At 39.3% G+C, this 21,107-nt stretch overlaps 1 protein-coding gene across 1 annotated transcript in view; it reads right to left on the minus strand.

Annotated features, from left to right (window-relative positions):
- The window catches only part of atp1a2a (ATPase Na+/K+ transporting subunit alpha 2a), a 53,020-nt gene that overhangs the window by 10,743 nt on the left and 21,170 nt on the right, over positions 1 to 21,107 (minus strand). Inside the window, exons 11-18 of the mRNA XM_030751498.1 lie at positions 17,757 to 17,891; positions 14,500 to 14,579; positions 12,223 to 12,332; positions 11,000 to 11,175; positions 8,266 to 8,402; positions 6,324 to 6,474; positions 5,325 to 5,493; positions 2,390 to 2,544 (exon numbers count right to left, since the gene is read on the minus strand). Coding sequence (XP_030607358.1) covers positions 2,390 to 2,544; positions 5,325 to 5,493; positions 6,324 to 6,474; positions 8,266 to 8,402; positions 11,000 to 11,175; positions 12,223 to 12,332; positions 14,500 to 14,579; positions 17,757 to 17,891 — 1,113 coding nt within the window. The remainder of the gene's footprint in view (positions 1 to 2,389; positions 2,545 to 5,324; positions 5,494 to 6,323; positions 6,475 to 8,265; positions 8,403 to 10,999; positions 11,176 to 12,222; positions 12,333 to 14,499; positions 14,580 to 17,756; positions 17,892 to 21,107) is intronic.

The raw sequence follows: 21,107 nt of genomic DNA on the forward strand, positions 1-21,107 counted from the left end.
TTAATAAACTATACATAAAGAATAAAGATTCTTGAAACAAAGAGGGAGGCCATTCTAGACAGGACTCAAGAACAAGTAGCGGTGTAACAGTCCCAAAACTGAAAATTAATTTGTTATGGTACTGTCCAGAGTCACATACTTGTGTTAACACTGAACTCCTACTGCATTACTAACAGAGACTTCGCTAAGACATGCAGATATTGTAAAAAGTACAGCAACAATGTAAAAAAGATGAACAAAGGAGGATTATGTGCCAGCCGTGGCAGACGAATTGTAGGATTGATACATTTATGTCACTAACTGCAGGGACGCTAATGGTGTGCAACCCAAGCTTTCGGTTGAAATACACAGTTTAACCATTTTTCATTGTGAGCACATTTTGTGTTGGTGTAAACAGCATGTGTGCAAATGTGGGATGAATAATGAATTTGATTAATAGCTTTGGTAAGGTGCAATATGTAAAGATATGCTAATTAGTTTTGCGCGTATGCTAGTTGGCATAGACAGTGTAAAAGATGGACATTGCTTTGAGGTCTGAAACCACTTTTTAATGGTGAGCAATGGGTGATTCTGGTTGCAGCCTGGATGACTGGTTGACTTCCTGTTATGTAAAAGTCTGCGGGAAAGTAGCTTTCGGCTCCTTTTTTCTATGACCAAATGATCTTATGGGGTAAGTTACTAGTTTCAGGCCAAATTGAATAAAACATTATGTTCATTTTATAAATTACGTTCATTATTCAGAAAGGGGGATTTTATAGGGTATACTCATTGGCTAAGGACTTGTGATTGACAGTTCGTTAGCCAATGAGCATGTGACTAATAGCCTGTCACTTGCAAAGCAGCAGTTGTACTATATATATATATATATATATATATATATATATAAATATATATATATATATATATATATATATATATATACACAGTTATACTGTATAAGTCTGCCTAAAGGGTGGATGTGTAGTTGGTGCTTTGTAATTTAAATTCGCCATGCATGGAGTCAGTGCCTGATGACAAAATTCACTCAGATGCAGGTGGATTCTAGCACACGTCCTGGGAAAGTATAGCACGCCTATTGGAGGGCGACAGCTCAAGGCTTTGTAATGGGACTTCACTAACCAATGGGTGGAGCCTGTCCTCCTTTAAAAAACGACCTCATAGGTCATTTTTGCAGGCACGTTTTACAACCAATACCTATGTTTTAAAATCCAGTGAATCAACCTCTAGCAGTACACGAAAGGGCGTGTGAATAACATCTTCGGTTTTCTCTCGCAAATCTTGAAGAAAAATGTAAATATGGATTTTCTCATATTTCTGAAAAGTGTATGAGGACTAAATGGCATTACATGCAACCAGGAAAGTTAAAACAAAAAACAACTGGTTCTGCTATAGTACTTTTCTACAGTACTTGAGCACTCAAAGCTCTTTATACAACATTCCTCATTCAGACCCATTCATACAAGCACTTCCATATTTGCCCACAGATACTTTGGCATGCCAACTGGAACTTCTGATTAATAAATAATCTGCTCTACCTCATGAGCTACAGCAACATTACATATTGACATAATTGACATGACACACAAAGCCACATGTAGGAGCGCTCATTTTGTAAACGCTCATATAGGTCGTTTTGGAACAAACAACTGATACTGTTGTTCAGATAGAACGACATGTTGAATGGGTTACGTCACAATTGCTGCTTCCATCTGTATGTACAGTCTATGCTATTTAGACGTGGAGCTGTTAAAGCATGCTAGTCTGGTGAAAGGTGTAATGTTTAAGGATCATTCAGGTATAGAGTTAACTGGAACTGGGGAAAAAAACATTAAAAATATATATTTATTTTTTTCATGATTCAATTACTGATCATGCCTGAAAAAAGGAGGGAAAAAAGTGAATGACCTTAAACTGTAGTCCAAAAGTCCCAGACTTTCACACTATCTTCAGGCTGATAAAAACTAAGATTGTGCATTTGTAAAGACGTCACTCACTTGTTGCTGCTTAGCATAGTTAACTAGAAAGCAAGGAGAAATGCTTGATTTAGTGTAAATGAGTTATTTTAATCCTAAACCAGTAAAACTGAGTAAAGACTCAGACAAATATACTGATAAGATAAATCTTCAGGTGTTGGCAAAAGAAGCCAAGAAGCCAGAATGAGTTACTTAAAAAGTATCCAAATACACTTCAGAATAAACTGAACTCTATTTAAAAATACACAATTCATATCACATAATCAAAATTGAAAATTAAAATGTGTGGAAAAACTCTGAAGTATTTAAATTGAAAGTTCTAAACTAGAAATTGTTCCAAAGGCATCTAAGAGTTAAAACTATGGGTGGTTTTTACTGCAAAGGGCTATTTCACAGTTTGTTTCCCCTGTGCTCACCATGTCTGTGCCCAGGTCGATGCAGAGGATGGTGACCGTTCCCAGAGGAAGAGGAACACTTGCAATGATGAAGAGGAGGAAGGGCGAGATCTCTGGGATGTTGCTGGTTAATGTGTACGCAATGGACTTCTTCAAGTTGTCAAAGATGAGACGACCTGCAGCGATTGAAAACATGAGAGAAAAAAAAGTGGAGATGGAAAACTGATATATAGATATATGAATGCGTTTGGGTGGGAGATTGTACTTTTATAGTTTGAATATTGTCTTTTAAGGTCGGTCAAGGCTGAGTGAATTTTCTAGACTTACTGAAATGAAATTCACTCTGACTCCTTCATCAGCATGTCCAAAATACAAATGGAATTTTTTTTTATCTAAGACCATATTAAAGACCCATAGCTAAATTAAATATCAGTCTCTCAAAGCAAATCCAAGGTCAAATCTCAAGTCAAATCCTTGAGAGCAAAGGCGTGTCAAATTACAAGTCTTCATGAGCAAATTGTAGGTCAAAATCTGTCCTCCAGGTCTCTGAATGCTCTTTATTAATACATCACATCTGAACGGTTTCCTTTCTCTGAGTCCTTTCAGTGCGAGACCTGCTTAGTGCTGAGTCAAATCTTTTTTTATTGTTGTTGATTAGATCTGTTTGACAATTTTGTTGCTTTCAAGTCAACTTTAAAAAAGGCTAAATTAGTTGAGAGTTAATGACAGGGTTCGCACACCTTTTCCAAGATCAAATTCAAGCACTTTCTAAGCATTTTTCTAAGGTCCATTTTCAAGATTTTTCAGCACATTAAGGGGTCATTCACAATTATCAACATTTTCCAAAGTGTACAAAGAGTACTTTTTCAGACCCCCCACTCCCCAAATGTGTACAAAGAAAATGCTGATCTTTTTTCATGACATTTAATTTCACCTGGTTCTTTGGTATTTTAATGTAATAGGAAGTATTAAAAACACATCCTGGTGTTGAAAAATTCTGAAACTCTTGGTATCAAATACACTCTTTCCTATCTATTAAAACATTGTTCTGCAATGCAAAATGTACATGCTGCCACACTGTACATAGTGGCAGAGGAGCAACTTGTCATCTGAATAGCCGATCTTGTGCTAAACAGTGATTTCAAGTATTTGCCAAAAAAATTATTGCTGGTATTTATATTGTTGTAAATTACTTGTTGACCTATAATCTGTCAAGCATATCTCAAACATTATCTCCCATGAATGATACCAATTCACTTTGAGTCATAAAGAACATTCCTGTCACTTGGTAAAAGCTGCAATCAGTTTTTGGCAACACCAACGGTCAGTGTTGCCAACTTAGTGACTTTGTCGCTAGGACTTTTCAGAGGCCCCTAGCGACTTTTTTCCCCCCGAAAAAGCAACTAGCAACAAATTAAGCGATTTTTTCCAGTGACATCAGCGACTTTTGGAGATATGCCGGTGTTGTGCCAAAAAGTTCATTCTTCATTAATGAGGGTAAAAACTATCACTGACATTGAAAATGTCTTTTATCCCGAGAGAGATCTGGCCAAAAGGGCTGCAGAAATTGCAACAAATATAACATTACAGTTCAATAAAAAATAGCCAAAAAGGACTGGACTGATTATAATGCAGTCATAAATATATTTGCGAAACAATTCATTTCTTCATTTTATATATAAGCCCTTCATAAATCCTGTGCACCACTATTTACCAATATACGCAAAGGTAAAACATTAAAAAAAAATAAAAAAAATAAAAAATCCCTTTTTGGCACAACACCGGAAACCTGAAAACTCTGCTGTTGCTGTGTTTTGTGTACATACAGCGCTCGTACTGCGCCCCTTTGTATGCAATGGCATCGCCCGGACCTCGCTTCGGCACCGGGGGGGGGGGCACACACGGACAGCAGAGACAGCTGAGATCACGTTGTTGAATTTACTCGCAAGGACTAAATACCTGCGCTCAGGGAATTACATCATTTGCGCGGATTATGTTTTTTCTCGTGTGACTTTTAACCTAAATATAATTCCATATTCGTCTTATCTATAATGGGAATTTGCAGTTTTCCAGTGAACACTCATTAAAACAGCGACTCTCTGTCTTCGGGTGAGGGGCGGGGTCACAAACAGACTGACAGGTCACATGCAGACGTGCAGGCCAGGCCCAGGTGGAGAAATTTTCATTTTAGACTTTCCAATTTCCAATTTTATTTCTCCGTTTCATAAGCAAACTATTCAATCAGATAGTTTTTTTTTATCTAAAAAAAAAAAAGCGGTTACAATTTCAAGCACTTTCAAACACGATATCCAAAATTCAAGTCCTTTTCAAACACTATATCCAAATTTCTAGCACTTTTCAAACACTATATCCAAAATTCAAGTCCTTTTCAAACACTATATCCAAATTTCAAGCACTTTTCAAACCTTGAAAGGACAATATTAAAATCCAAGCATTTTTAAGGATTTCCAGCGCCTGTATGAACCCTGTAATGAGGTTCTTATTTTGACTGAGGCCTGACTCGATTACAGATATTTTTATTGAAAAAGCCGACAGAATATCAAAAATATATTCATCTTGAATTATACAATGCTTCATTATTTCATAATGTAAATAAGACATCTCACAGAAGATGTAAAAAAAATTAAAAAATAAAATAATAATAATAATTATAACCGGACTGAGGCCTGAATGGAGTCTGAGCCTCATGCCTAAATTGCAGCACAAATTCTGGGAAATCAACCAGACTTCTACTCATATAAACTTGGATTCATTCAAAATACAAAATCTCTGCTCTCTAGCATGACAAAAGAGATTTTTTTTTTCCAAATCTATGATCCCTTTATTATTCTGACTCACTTTTTTTTTCTTGTTTTCTTTCACTCTTTGTTTCCTCCTCTGCAATTTTCTTCTTTTATTCCTCCATTCTGAAATCCTGCCTTTCCCCCATACTCACCCTCCTCCACTCCGGTGACGATGGAGGCAAAGTTGTCGTCCAGCAGGATCATATCAGCCGCCTGCTTGGACACATCAGAACCGGCAATCCCCATGGCAACGCCGATGTCGGCTTTCTTCAGCGCCGGAGAGTCGTTTACGCCATCGCCTGTCACAGCCACGATCGCCCCCTGTACCCACAAGGACCAGTGAACAAAAAGTGTCAAGAGGAGAAAGATAAGTACCGTGATTTAAAGCCTTTCTCTTCCCACTTCCCTCTCTCCCCCCGCCCCTTCTGTCTTAATAATGTCTTTTCAAAGCAGCTCTGGGGAGATTAAATGAAAAATGGAATTGAGTTGCAGTCATTCAGTCACAAGAAGCAAGAGTGAGTGAGTCAGGGTGAATTGTAGCATGACCTCAATATATGGGGATGTGCATGAGTGCGTGCACACATAATTTTAAAGTTTTGTACATATAAGCAAAGCATTTAGTTTAAGGCACATATGTAGGGTTGAATATGACTTTAACATACAGTTAATCAGATGCACTGTTCTGTCTTAAGCACACAAACAGGCCTCCACAGCAGGCACACACATAAATAAGCATGCATGGACAAAAGGCTGTATTCATCCATTCAACCGCCTGCACTAAAAAACAGCTCAAGTACACTCACACAAACACACACAGAAAATTGTATTCAGCATTAAATGGCAGGGACACACACACACATACACACACACCTGCATTGAACCATACCTCCACACTTAGCCATAAACAGGCAGATTCAAGCATTCATTCAGTCTTTATCACAAACACCCAAATGCCTACATTCATCTATATAAACGCCACCACACATTGCAATTCAGCTCTCAAAAAGGCCCAGTCACACATTCACACACTCCCTCTCTCTCTCAAACACACACACACACACACACACACACACACACACACACACACACACACACACACACACACACACACACACACACACACACACACACACACATTTCTGACCCTTGACCTGTCTCTGGCAGCCTTCAACAATGATGAGCTTCTGCTGTGGAGAGGTTCGGGCAAACACTATCTCAGTGTGGTTCCTCAGCAGGTCGTCCAAGTACTCAGAGCTCATCTCCTTTAGGTCAGAGCCGTGCACCACACACGCCTTGGCATCCCTGGGAATAGAAACACACATGTAGGTACAATTATGCACAGGGTGGTAATGACATTTTTTTGCTTTCCCTCATGTTTGTCATTGTCATGCAAATACACAAATTCAACAGCAAGAAACATGCTCTGCGTCTTAAAGGAACAGTTTGACATTTGGGAGACATGTCCGAAGGTAGCAAAATCAGCCAAGCAGCAAATCTAAAGCTTCTTCATTAATGCATTATATTTCTGTAGTCTAAAAAGTTAAATTGCTGTGAGAAGATAGCCATTGTGTGTCTGATGAGATCCTTCTTTTGCTCTCCACACAGACCATTTACTTACATGTAACAGGTCTACTCAAACTTGATTGGTCAATAGAACTTAAAATATGGAAAAAATATTTCTATCTACTCTGTATATCCTCAGACAGAGATCTCCTTGTGGTTTATTGGCTCTTCCTTTTTGCCTTCCATTAAAGAAGTTTTCTTTAAACCTTAATGACCTTTGGAGGTGCTAGTTGGGATATTTTGTTACCATCAGGCACAAGTAGGCCAGATGCTTCTCCTGTTTCCATTTTTACATTTAAATCAACTGTTCAAGGGGTGCCTGGGTGGCTTAGTGGTGAAGCCAGCGACCACATACATATGCTGCGTTGCGGTGCCACCAATTTGCCCTTGTGTCTTCCCCTGTATCTTCCCTCCATTTCCTGTCTCTCTCCACTGCTGATAAAAGCCACTGTCTCCAAAAATGCAAAAAAAAAAAAAAAAAAAAAATCAACAGTTCAAACTTTGCATGCACAACACATCCAGCACACACATCACTGTTCACACAGAGACTTACTATACGGCTAAAAAAAAATAAAAGAACACTTTGTAATCAGAGTATAGCATCAAGTCACTTAAACCTCTGGGATATTGATCTGGTCGGTTAAGTAATAGAAGGGCTTGTTAATCAGTTTCAGCTGCTTTGGTGTTAATGAAATTAACAACAGGTGAAGTAGAGGGGCAACAATAAGATGACCAATGAGTGGTGAAGGCCATTTACATTATTTTCTCTCCTAATATTTTCTGTTTTTTCACTAGTTTTGCATTTGGCTCGGTATGAGGCCATACCTGGGGTCTGGAGCAGCCGTGGAGGACATTATGCTGCCTGTAACATCATTCAGCATGACCGATTTGTTGGTGGGTCAGTAATGGTGTTGGGAGGCATACCCATGGAGGGACGCAAAGACCTCCACAGGCTAGGCAACGGCACCCTGACTGTCATTAGGTATCAGGGTGAAATCCTTGGACTCATGGTCAGACCCTACACTGGTGCAGTGGGTCCTGGGTTACTCTTGGTGCACGACAATGCCCGGCCTCATGTGGCGAGAGTACGCAGGCAGTTCCTGGAGGATGAATGAATTGACACCACTGACTGGCCCCCACGCTTGTCTGACTTAAATCCAACAGAACAGCTCTGGGGCGTTATGTTTCGGTCCATTCGATGCCGTCAAGTTGCGCCTCAGGGTGTCCAGGAGTTCAGTGATGTCCTAGTCCAGATCTGGGAGGTTAATCTCCCAGGAACACCATCTGTTGTGTCATTAGGAGCATGGACTAGCCTGCTGCAACATTTTTCCAGTCCATATCAGCATAGATATCCAACATGACTTTTTCCAGTTGAGATCTGATGTGTTTTTAAGTCCAATTCAATAAAGAAATTTGAGTTAAATTTTATTTATATAGCACCAAATCACAACAGTGTTCCCTTAATTTTTTTGAGCAGTGTGTTAGATGCTCAATCATACAGTCAAAACCTCCATCCATACACACACGTACCTGGGGTTAATTTGGCTCAGAGGGATGTTGAGTCTCTCAGCGATGTCATCAACTGTTTCATTGCCCTCAGAGATGATTCCTACACCTTTAGCAATGGCCTTGGCTGTGATTGGGTGGTCCCCAGTAACCATGATCACCTGACAACAGACAGAAGGGTTCCCATAAATCACATTAAGCCCCACTGTATCTCATCTGTATGTCGTGTGTCACAGCATGCCCAAGCTACAGTATAGTATAGGCTTTTCAGGAATATAATTATTCCAAATGTGTTGTGTAGTTAAACTGGGAGGAAATACACTACACTACAGTACACTAAAAGAATCTTGGTTGATGTGTTCTTATAGGCAAGATAGCATGATTATGCATTAACTGCAGCCTGACTGTGCATTGAAGTGCTAGCATCCCCAAAAATCTTGTACATCCACTTTCATAAATCCGCAGTACACCTGCAAAAGGTAACAAGTCTTATACCTGGTTTTAGGCACCGAGTTTTCATCTGTCTTTAGTTCAAGTATCATCCGATCCTTTGTAATCTTCCAATAAAATGTAACTGACAGATGCAGACTTTACTAAGAAACTCACTTTTCATGTCCTCAAAGAAGTGACAAAAGAACACACCGCATAACGGAGATTATTTTCTATTCCCGACGAGTAACTGCTAAAAAGGAAAGTTATAAAACTAATTTTAAAAAAAAGGTTGTGTTGTCTTTAGATCTGAGTGGTAATGAGTAAAATATTTATAACTTGGATATATAGACAGGTATAAAAGAAAATGTATCAAATGTTAAGATTTATAACCATATCTGCTGTTCATATAGCACATTTAGCTTATTTTCAATATCTGCTTCATTGCATTTGAACTTCAGAACCTCCCGATCACCACTAAAATCTTCAGTAGCACACTAAATGACTAAATGAAGGTATATTAAACATAAAGCATCATGTGACTGCACAGCACAATAAAACTTTAACGTCCAGCTAAAGATATTAAAACCAAGAGAGGACAGTTTAGGGCCAAAATTTGTTGGACAAAGATGCAATTTTTTTTTTTTTTTGTAGTTTGACCTTTGTAAATCACCAAAGTGCATTTTAAACCAAACAATCAAAAAGTGATTAAAGTGCAGACTTTCAGCCTTAACTCAAGGGGTTTGACAAAAGCTTTACATTAGCTGTTTAGGAATTACAGTCACTTTTATACACAGACCCCCATTTTCAGAAGCACTTCAATCACATCTTGATTGTTTGATTTAAAATTTCCCACAACGGTTATGTCAATGATTTCAAGGCTAGTAGATTTAGCATGGTAAGTTTGATTATTTATTATTAGAAATGATTTATAAATGCGCTGTCTTTGTCTTCCGAATAAAACTATGGGATTGTTTCCTGTAGGTTTAAACTGTTTTGATAAAGAGCATAAATAAAAATGTTACACCATCCATACATCCATACATCCATACATCCATACATCCAGCTTATATGTTCAACCAAAACAGTTTGAAAGTTTTTGTTTAAAAAAAAAAAACAAAACTTTCCTGCAAAAATAAATATTGCAGCATTTTCACTCACTTCTGCCTCTAGTTCACTTTTAAGCCAATTACAGGGTGTCTTTCAAAAAAGAAGCATGATAACTACTGTACCTGAAATTAAACATGCAAAATCCTCTTTCCATATTTGTAGTTGTTCCCCTGAGTTAGAACGCCTCATTCTCCTCATTATCCATTTTTATCTCTGCAGGAAGTTGTTTAACCTTCCCGCGGCTTGGCTTATTACTTTTCTGACGAAAAAAAAAAAAAAAAAGAAATCTGCTCCGTGTATTTGGAGTCGATTAACATATAATGACAATTTGCAGTAAATCACTGAATCTGCGTTTAGCTAAATGGAGTTCCTTTATTGTCTGTCATGCTTTTTTTTATTTTAACACCAACAATTGAATTTTTTTTTACTTTGAATTCTTTATCCCAAAACCATAATTTATTTCTAAAATAGGCAGTCACTTCAGAGAGACAGTCACACCTTTAACAGCAGCTCTGCTAAACCTCCAAACAAACTCTGAGACTGTTCTGTTTCTTCAGCCAGCCTTTTATCCGAGTGTTTAGACAAAATATGCCATAAGCATTTTCTTCTACAGAGCAGAACTGTGTTTCAGTCGGGATCGCCACAGTCAAAAGAAGATTGGTATTTCCATCTGCAGTGATTTATATTTAGCAGCGCGCTGTTTTGTGACCTCCACTCAAGCTATGTGGAAAGCATAAGGTGGGGAGAGCAGCAGTATGACTGCAGCACAGAACAAAGCAGGCATCAGCTACAGCAGATATGACAATGAATAAGTCAGATGCAGCATACGATGAAAGGAGGAGCTGGGATGGAGGTGGACTGCAAAGTTGCTTGCAGATGCAGAAACTGTGGGCAGGCTACAGGAGCTTAAATAGCACGTCCTATATGAGTTTTGCCAGAAGGCTCAGCTAGCCTTCTGGCAATGCCAGCCTGCATTGACATCAGCTGATCTGCTGGGATTGCAGCTGAGTTTGACTTTGCAGCCTGCCTGAACTAATTTGTCTGTTGGTCATGATCTGTCATGGCCCTGAGCAGTGATCAGTTGTCAGTAGGACTCCACTTTGTGATTTGAAAAGATATTTGACATACAAATCCCCTCCCTAAAAAGCTTGATAAATGAAGTCGGGGGGGAAAATGGAGTATCAGGAAGTGCTACAAATGAATCTGTGGAAAGACTTACCTTGATGCCAGCAGAGCGGCATTTACCCACTGCGTCGGGCACAGCGGCGCGCGGCGGATCAATCATGGAGATGAGACCCAGGAAGCACAGCTGCTCGGTGGGGAAGTTCGTGTCGTCGCAGTCGAAGGTGAATCCTCGAGGGAACTGAGATGAGGGTAGATTCAAGTGGCAGAAGCCTGGAAGAGGAGAGCGATCAGTGCGGTGATTGTTTATAACAGACCTGAAATGAAATCTCAAAGTATAATGCAGCCGCTTAAATAAATAAATACTTTTTTTTTAACTTTAAAAGAGGATCACTTTAGGAAGACAAAAACATTTAATAAACAATAATGATTTTGATGATTTACTGTTACTGTAACTCTATGCGAATATGATTTATGTCTTAAAGACACCTTCAGAAAATAATCTGACATCTGGTTGCAATGATCCAGTACATTTCCATATGCATGCAGAGATTTAGACGTTGCAGATCTGGATTATAAATTGAATCAGGCACTTTTATTAATTCACGATACACATCCCTTCAGTCATATAGATCTCTACAATCCCCCACAGAGAAAAGCAAAGTAAAATACTTTGGATAAAAAGCCATTCTCAGTCTAAAACGAGCGAAGCACCCGACCTGTCATCATCATCACCCAAGGCATAACTGAGACACACTAATTTACACAATTTCAGGAGTTTCACTCTAAAATGGCACTGTTCCATATTCCACTTTTGTGACACCTATTTTAGCAAAATGATGATACCACATAATTATTACCTATGGCACTTTTTAAAAGATGCCAGGTAAGTTTTCTCCTTGGTTGTCAAAATGATGATATTTAGAGAGTCAGGATGCGAAACACGTCAGGAACACAGAAAGTTGAATTTCCAGTAATGATTTTTTTTAAAACTCAAAATATCCTGTATTTTGCTCCTGGATTTGACCTGAAAATCCAAAAAAAAAAAAAAAGCAACCTAAACAAATATTTCTAATATTTTGTGTAACACTGGTGTTGGCTCTTTGTCAGACGCAATCTGAGGTCAGTGCCAAAAATGTATTTTTTTTTTTTAAAGTAAGTGCTGCAGTGCAAGCCTTCTGTACTTTTATGGGAACATTAGAGTAAACTACCCTGTGTACCAAGGCGATTATAAAAAGTAAGTGCTGTGTCCAACTGCTTCTTCTCTCCACCTATTCCCAAGCAGACTGCTTTTATTTGGTGCCACTAGATAATACACACCAAGCACCCGTTCTCCCAGTCCGCCCAGCTCCAGGTAGGCACTTTGGAAAGCCTCTCTCCAGACTTCATCTAGTGGCTGCTCCTCGCCATACATCATAATGGTACTGCACCTGTTAAACAATGAATGATACATTTAGAACTACACTGCTTACAGTAATCAGTATGTTTGAATGACATAAACAGGATGAGGTCCAGCTAAGTAGACGATATATGATATGATATGTGGTTCCAAAAAAGCTTTGTGCCTTTATAAGCAGGGGTGCCCAAACTTGCAATTGTATGTTATTTTTGACATCAATTCACAGACTGGATGTAGGGGGCGGGGCTGGAAGCGGCCCATGGGCCAAGTTTGGACACCCCTGCTTTATAGGATAAATTGTTTTTTGATCATCCAACAACAACCTTCTGTGGATTTATTATAAATTGAATCTACAGATGAACATAAAGTTAGATGTATTTTTGCTGCACGTACATATGTATGCACACTCTGAAAGAGCTGCACCGCAGGACAGTCCGACTTTTAGATGTGGTGCCCTCTTTTTTCTGTGTCTGTCTGTCCTGCATAAACTGGAGACCCCTGTAGTTCCTACTATTCTGCTTGCAACTCTCTACTAAAAGTAGGCACTTTCTTGTCATAAAAGGGAATTTGGAGTGATGTAAGTGTACATTCATTGGTAATGCAGCACTGATAACTGGCATAACAAAAACAAAAACCATGGTAAAACATTAGCTCTTATACAACAACTCTTATCATCAACCTTAAAGTGTGGAACATAGCACAAAGAAATAAACTGACAGTGGCATCCAGGCTTTATAGTACTTATATGCAAAGGAGGAAATACAGCACAATTTTGACTTGTCAGAAGTAAATGTTTAATAAAAAAAAAAAAAAAATCAATTCCCTTCAACTTGCTACAAGGCATCCACCACACAGTGAAGCAATGCAGAGAGAAAATGAAGCTGCTCAAACAGGATTACAAGAAAACAAAGGACCACAACAAGAGGTGATGTTGCATTACCAACTGCTGGCCAGCTATTACATCACTTTAGAGTTCCCATTAGCAGTGCGAATGCAAGCAGAAAAAAAGCCTTTGAAAGTATGCAGTACCTCAGGGACTTTCACAGTCATTACTTAGCCCCAGGTAGAACTGTTTGGTCCAAAAGGAGCTATTAAAGTGCAATAGTTTTTAAACTTTTTCCACCCCAAACCCTAAACCACACTATTTGTTTAAGTCAACCATTATCAAATTAAAAAAAAAACAACAAAACAAACCAAGTTTAATTTTTGTCAAATAATTAGATAATATCAGATAAAAAATTGTTCAGCCAGGTTTAACTCCAAATTTCTCACCTGGTCATCTATGACCCACCTGCTCTAACTCTATGTGGCATCCACCCCACTGTAAAAAAATCCCATGGTGGCCAAAATGTATCCCAATCGTGTAGCACTGCGGCTGCAGAACTGTCATGTTTCTTCAACCCATATCCACTTGTAAATAATATGCATGAATGAAGACTAATTAAAGGTTATTGCTGCTGTATTTTAAACAAATCCTATGGGGGGGAGAGACCAAAAGCAACCTGTCTTGTTGTGTTCCTTTACGCTCTGTGGCATTGATTCCAACTAACAACTTTTGTAACAGCTCAGTCTCCTATAAATTCAATTTAACACAACTAAATTGGAATAGCAAAAAATATTTTTGAAACAAAAGGAATTGTAACCGGGTTACAGTGATGATGTATCTGTAAGGAACTGATTCATTGATAAGATTTATCTCCCAAAACGATCCAGTCTTCCATTGTGATATCCATTCATAGTGACTAAAGCACTTGGTTCAGCCTAGTGGAAGATCATGTCAGATAAAACCTGAATAAAACCCAAACTCAAAAAAGCACATTTGGTGCTGCGCCTCCAGTTGGCCAGATTCTGTATATAAGAATACAACGTGTGTGAGCTCGTGTTGATCGTGACCATGTTACCCGGTCCAATAGTGTGGTGACCTGATGTCTTTTACCTGATGTGTTTTTAAGAGTTTTAGGGAACATTTGAAGCTTATACCACTAATGAATAAGCTATATAACGTTTTGGTATGTTGCCACTGTTAGTCTGTTCACTTACAATAACAAAGCAACATATAGAAAATAAACAGCCTGCATAAAGAGTCTTTTTTTTTTCTGCATCCACAGAGCAGCAGGAAACATTAAATGAAAAATGAGTCAAATTTTGTACTACTTTCCTACTGAGACATATAATCAATCTATTATCGATTAACCGACCTGTCCAGGATTCTTTCTGGAGCTCCCTTCATGACCAGAATATGACCAGAGGGATTGTCCTCCACTTCATGGATAGAGACCTAGAAGAAAATGCATAGGAAGACATGTGAAGACATCGCACTACTGGATTTGCTTTGAAACAATGTGCGCATGTAATTCATTGTGGGTTGTTTTGTTTCAAAAGACACTAATACTCAACAGTGAATTTCACATTTGTACCAGGTATCATTTTTGTGAGTTGCTGTCATATTTTTTTTTCCACCTGGTTCAAAATAAAGAAATCTTATCAAGGCTAACTTGACTGAGCGCACCTCGAAAGTCATATGTATTCTCTGTGTTGAAGGAGCATTCATTCACCCACTTGCATGTATTCCTATGGTGTAGCACCTTGCATTATCCCTTCCCCCCTATCCACAGCAGTGCTTGCTCGCACGCACGCACGCACACACATTCCCCAAGGTAATTTGTATCTGAGTCAGAACATATCTAATCTCAGAAAACCAGAGCAAAATTGCTTTATTTCCCCTCCCCTAACACAGACGTGCCTATTTTAAGTCAGGGAACAGGTGCACAAGATGCATGCAGGAAGTACTTTGTTTGCTTCAACACTGCTGCTGTGTAATTCATATGCTGGTTCAAATCTCCAGACAAGCTGGGAAAGACCCGGTGTGGAAAGCAAAGCAGACAAACATCTTCACACGTTAATTGATGCACTTCCCTTGAGCAAGGCGTTAATGCTCTGCGTGATGGCTTCATATAGTTCACTGTTGGTGTCGACTGTTTGAGGACGGAGCAAAGCATGTAGATTAACTTGAGACCTTTCCGAACTGCCTCTCTACTACAGATACTGTTCGGGGAATGATGCTTGTTTGTTCATTATCAAGAAAATAATGAAGAATAGCTTCTCGAAACTCCAAATATTTAATCCATTTTAGTGGAAAAACAAAAACTGCAGAACATGCTTGTCTGTGCTCAATCTCATATTAAGCTACCTTTGCAAATGTTTGATATTGTCTAGCTTGACAGCAAAATTTTAATTACTGATGCACATCCAGTACATTGCTAGGTCTTCTCACTTTTTTTTTTTTTTCCCCCCCAACATGTTATGCCTTTCATTCAGGCACTGTGTATAAGCAGGTTACCAACATGATTTCCAATTCTTCCACATACAATAAGTCTACAAATGGGATTTCTGTGCACTGAAAGGCAACATTAGAGCATCTTCTTAGCAGCCTTGACAAACCAGTTCATAATCCTGGTGTATCTTTCTAACATAAATAAAACACATTGCAGAGAGCTTTAATGCTGCAACAGTTTTTTTCCTGTGACCAACAATGGCGTGTTTGTGGCTTGTTGGGCAGCTTCCAAGTATGAATGTGTGCAGCAGTGTGAATTTAAAGCAGGGTGTCTCTGTAAAAGAGCAGACATGTTCAGGCTGCCTTCCCTCAGCAGAAAAAGGTTAAAAAATGAATATGCATGATTTAGTCCTGGCATACATATATATCAGTGACGTGCGGTGAGGGTCGTGACTGGTGAGGCACTGACGTCATCACATCAGATTTACAAACATATAGCTTATTCACCATTTGATTGGCAACAGTTGTTTTGTTTAACATTAACATAGTCTGAAGCAAACCTTTTAGCTCCGGTGTTGGTCTTCCTTTAATTATTATCTTCTGCTTCGATTGAAAGTCCAGTTTAGAAAATTCTTTCAGTTGAGTTATGTAATCTTCCATGTTGAACATAAGGCCAAGCAACAGGAAAAACTAACTGGCCTTGCTAACTGTTTATGGTAGCTTGCCGCCGAGGAGTCGTGGAGTCCCTGGGATCACCAGCGCCCCCTACCATGAGGCACGAGAACTGCGTGCCTCACCTAGTGTCTCTTCGCAGCAGTTTCATGATCGCTCAACACAAGAATGCATTACACACACATACAGTTGTTAATGAAAAAAACAAAAAATAAACTGTGCATTATATACACCAGCTAAAATATGGAAATTTAGTTCATATAGTAAAAGTGCAGTGAGACCGGAAAGTAATCCGGTCTCACTGCATAGCATGCCAGCACAGTTAGTAGTCATTGGCAATGACTATACTGAGCCGCCCCACGGAATGCGCAATCCGTGGTGCGGCTCGCCGGGCTGGTGCCTCACCGTTCGTCTCTTAGTATTTGACCGGCAAATGCAAAAATTCAGCGATTTTGAAAAAACTAATCTAAAAATGGTGTAGTTAAATGGAAAAGAACTTTAAAATACAAATCACTGAATGAATATAACCATTTAATTTATTTTTTAATTTTATATTTCCACGATGACAGGTGAGGCCGTGCCTCACCTGCCTCCCCTGACTGCACGTCACTGATATATATATATATATATATATATATATATATATATATATATATATATATATATATATATATATATATATATATATATATATATATAAAAATCTTTTTCCCGCATGAACAGCTTGCAAATCTGTGCACAAAACTCAACACACCACTGACAGAATTGGGAAACATCATTAATAAAGGAAATACTCCTTAATTAAAAACATGTAAAATGAATACATTAAAAATAAAATGACTGAAAGCGTAGCCCACCTCTCTATTTTGATCCCCACTCACACCAACATTTTAAATTATTCTCACTTGTTTTTACATAATTTTGCTTGTGTGTAGTGTTGCTGACAAACAGCACTGATCACATGTTAAATGTAGATTCTTAAAACATTGTAAAAATTGATTAAACAATTAAACTGAAAGGGTTTATCATTAATGACTGATCAGTTGACAGAAAAGCAATCAGTTTTGGTGCAGCTTTCTTAAACATGAGCTTGTTCCTCCCTGTTTTTCAATTTTGGACTGTTAGTTGGACAAAATTAAAAATGAATGTCACCTCTGGCTAGTCAGTTACAATATCCGTTTACAAAGCAGTTCCTTTATTAAATTTTTGGTTTTTATACACACACACACACACACACACACAAAATCCCATCTCGCTGTGTGGGCGCTCTTTGACCTCCAAGCCCGGGTCCTCTACCAGAGGCCTGGGAGCTTGAGGGTCCTTCGAAGTATCTTAGCTGTTCCCAGGATTGCGCTCTTCTGGACAAAGATCTCGGATGTTGTTCCTGGAATATACTGGAGCCATTCTCCCAGTTTGGGGGTCACTGCCCCAAGTGTTCCGATTACCACGGGGACCACTGTTACCTTCACCTTCCACATCCAATGATGCAACATTAGTCCCATGCAGTACCTGATATTTGTTGGTGGAGTTGAAGGGGATCTCTGCCACTTTGGGGTTTCTGGCTCTCATGTCACAAACTCTCCCACAGCACAGCTCGATGCATTTCAACAGAGCTGACTCGGATGCGTCCCCCGCTGTCTCCCTCTGGGGAAACACACACAGGAGCACATTAGCACAGTCACTAACATATGCATATTAAGAAATGCGTGTTGACTGTCTCATTGCCTGTGTTTATCATACTGCAGAAGCTTTGGGATTATGTGTTATTTAATTGATTAAAACAGTGGCTGAGATACCTGAGAGGACTTCCTTTACTTCCATTATGTTTCTCATTAATTATGCAGGTAGTGGAGTATGATCTGAATTACCAATGCTTGTGTTCTGGCCACAACATTGTTGTTGAAGTTATGTAACAACGTAATGAAAATTTTGTGAATGTTTTTCTCTACTTTATCTAGAAGATGAGAAATAGTTTTATTAAAACAGCTCCATTTCTTCAGGAAAATTATAGCCAATTAGTTGGGTGCGTTTGCCGTTTGTAAGGTCTCTCAAGGGCAGTTTTTAAAGGTCTTGATGCAATAGACTAGTTTCACATACTGCTGGAAATAAATACTGTTGGAGGAAGGGATTTGAGCATTGCCTGTTGGCAATAATCAGTAGCAAAATGATTGCTAAGTTTATAGTAAATTATTTGGTTATCTCTTTCCAATAGTGGTGTGCAGAAATCATATACGCAGGGAAAAGGGGATAATTTTGACGCTCCATCTAGTTATCTGGCACGTAGGGCAGCAACGAAGACTTTACACATCAGCCTGTCCTGGGGCCAGTTTCTCAGCGACGCGCCAACTGTAGCTGAGGGTGTTCGGCTCTGTTTCCACAGACCACCCATGTGTGTTCTTGGGTCTCCAGTTATTCTTTTGAATGCCTAAGTAAACCCCGTTTAATTAAAACTGTCCTTAATTAGAAAACAACCCTGTAAGTCATGCGTGCGAGCTGTTATGTTATGATGACCTATAACAGTTTAAAGTCAAGCGACTCCTCACAGCCATGCAAATAAGGGCATGTAAAACACGCACTGGTGTCTTCTCCTTTAGATGACAGAAAATCATGTGTTTAACATTGGAAAAGTGTGTTTTTAACCTAAAACATGATATTGTCAGATGTGTGTAACCAGGTGGCCTTTTCATTTAAAGTAGAAACATGCCGACAGATTGTTTCAGACGGTAGCATCAAATGTTCAATTAGATCATCCAGTTAGAGAGTTTTGTTCAGTGTAGCCATAAAATATGCCGGTGCATATGTTAGAGACACCTATAGAATTTCTTAATTAGAAAAGCTCCATGAATCTAAACATCTGTAGATACATACAGAGTAACTTTGAGTATAAGCTACACTGTACGCTGTTGAGCTGTCCCAGATGAAAGACGACGAGAAAGAACCGCAGCAATACCATTGGTCATAGCTGCAAAACCAATTTTTATGTTGCACACAAAGAGAGCTTCAAAGTTGGCCGTCATAACAGTCTGCAACTAAAAACAGCCTAAAAACGACCATCTTACAGCGTGTCTGCTCCTAAGATCTACATCTATTAACCAGTGAATAGGAATAGGCATCAATGTGCGAGGAAAAAAAGCAAACCTAAAGATGGATTCCGCTCAAAAAAAAAAAAAAAAATTTATTGAGCTGTGGCAGCAGAAGCTTGATTCAATTCCATTCAATTTTATTTATATAGCCCCCAGATCACAACAAACAGTCGCCTCAAGGCGCACTTCTATGATTCTATGATGTGTCCTCTAGCTGTTTTCAACGAGGCTGTAGCATGGACAGAAATATCGTGGGAACTGCAGCCATGTGGGGGGGGGGGGGGGGGGGGGGGTGATTCACTGGGCAAAAGCTACATGCATCAAACTTGATGTTGTACCCTAGTTTATTAGATCCATGTCACACAGTGTGTCCTGCAATAAACTTAACGCAGATGGCAAGAAACCCCATTTCAGGTCTCCCACTTGTATTATTCTCTTGTTGTTTGCGTGGTATTTCATTTTGGAGAAAATTCTCTTTTGATAACCTGTGAAATCCGCCTTAATCAAAATTCCATGATAATAACAGGATTTCAACCTGCTCTTAGAGCCAATTTATTAAAATCCATGCTAAACCGATTGACCTGACACCCAATACACCAGTGGGAGCGAAACCAAGACAAGAAATTTCTCTTTGTTTCTGTTTATTCATTCATGAACAGCCGCCAAACAAGGACATGCACTCCACAAGATTTGTCCTTGTTTGTGCCTTTTCATGAATGAATAAATAGATCATGGAAATTCCATTTTTCTCCTTTCCCGAGAGAAGATGGGGACTTGTTCGCGTAATGTTAGCAGAGTCCTGACTGCTGTGTTTGAGAGCTGTCAGGATATACGTGTCACTTAATCCAGGGAGGAATCCTGGGCACCTTGAGGGGCACAGAGGCTCCACTGGCACCGTCTGCTCCCATCTGAGTCAAGAAGCTGTAATCCCTGTCACTGAGAGCCATACTGAGAATTTCTTCAGGTCAATGTAGCACAGGTTGGAGGACAGCAGTCAGTAGGAGACTGAGATATTATTGACTTACCTTCCCAGCAGTGTGTGCGTGTGTGTGTGTGTGTGTGTGTGTGTTTGTGTATCTGCGCTGGGGGAGTCATTTCCAGGGGTGCACTGGATTATCCTCTGTGTATGTGTGTTTATGTGAAAGAGAGATGGCAAGCCACGTGTCAAGTGGTACTGACAAATTATTTTTATGGGTTGTTTTCATTCCCCTGTGGCTGCCATGCAGCTGAGGATGGGCTGACCACAGGAGAGAATACAAACTACCTCTGCTCAAGTACGGCATAACAAGATGGTTTGGTAACCTGTCCGTTAAACTCAGATAACAACTTCAAAATCCGATCAGAAGGGCAGGAGATATAATTGGCATGCTGCCTCCATCTTTTCCCTCTCTTCTCATCCGTGAGATGTTTGAAGAGACAGTGAGAAGGGAGGGCCTTAAAAACCCAAACCGCATCCCTTACAAAGAGTATGAGCCGATGCCCTCAGGCAGAAGGTATGCGTAACCATACTGGAAACTGAACGTGTAAAAGAAAAATGTATCCATTATCAGGCATCTGTGTGATATTCTTTCTGATAAGAGAGACAATAATGGCTACGCTAATCTAAAGCACGGTGCTGATGTCTGTTTTGAATCTCATGCCTTTAACCTCTATTACACTCATGTGAGAGCTGTTAGCATGATTGACAGTGTACAATATTTATATAATACAAACAGCAGGCATGGAATGTACCCCCCCCCAAAAAAAAAAAGTTTCACACCTATACTCCACTACATTT

Source organism: Archocentrus centrarchus, chromosome 17 (genome assembly GCF_007364275.1).
Source record: "Archocentrus centrarchus isolate MPI-CPG fArcCen1 chromosome 17, fArcCen1, whole genome shotgun sequence".
In the NCBI taxonomy this organism is placed as follows: Eukaryota; Metazoa; Chordata; class Actinopteri; order Cichliformes; family Cichlidae; genus Archocentrus; species Archocentrus centrarchus.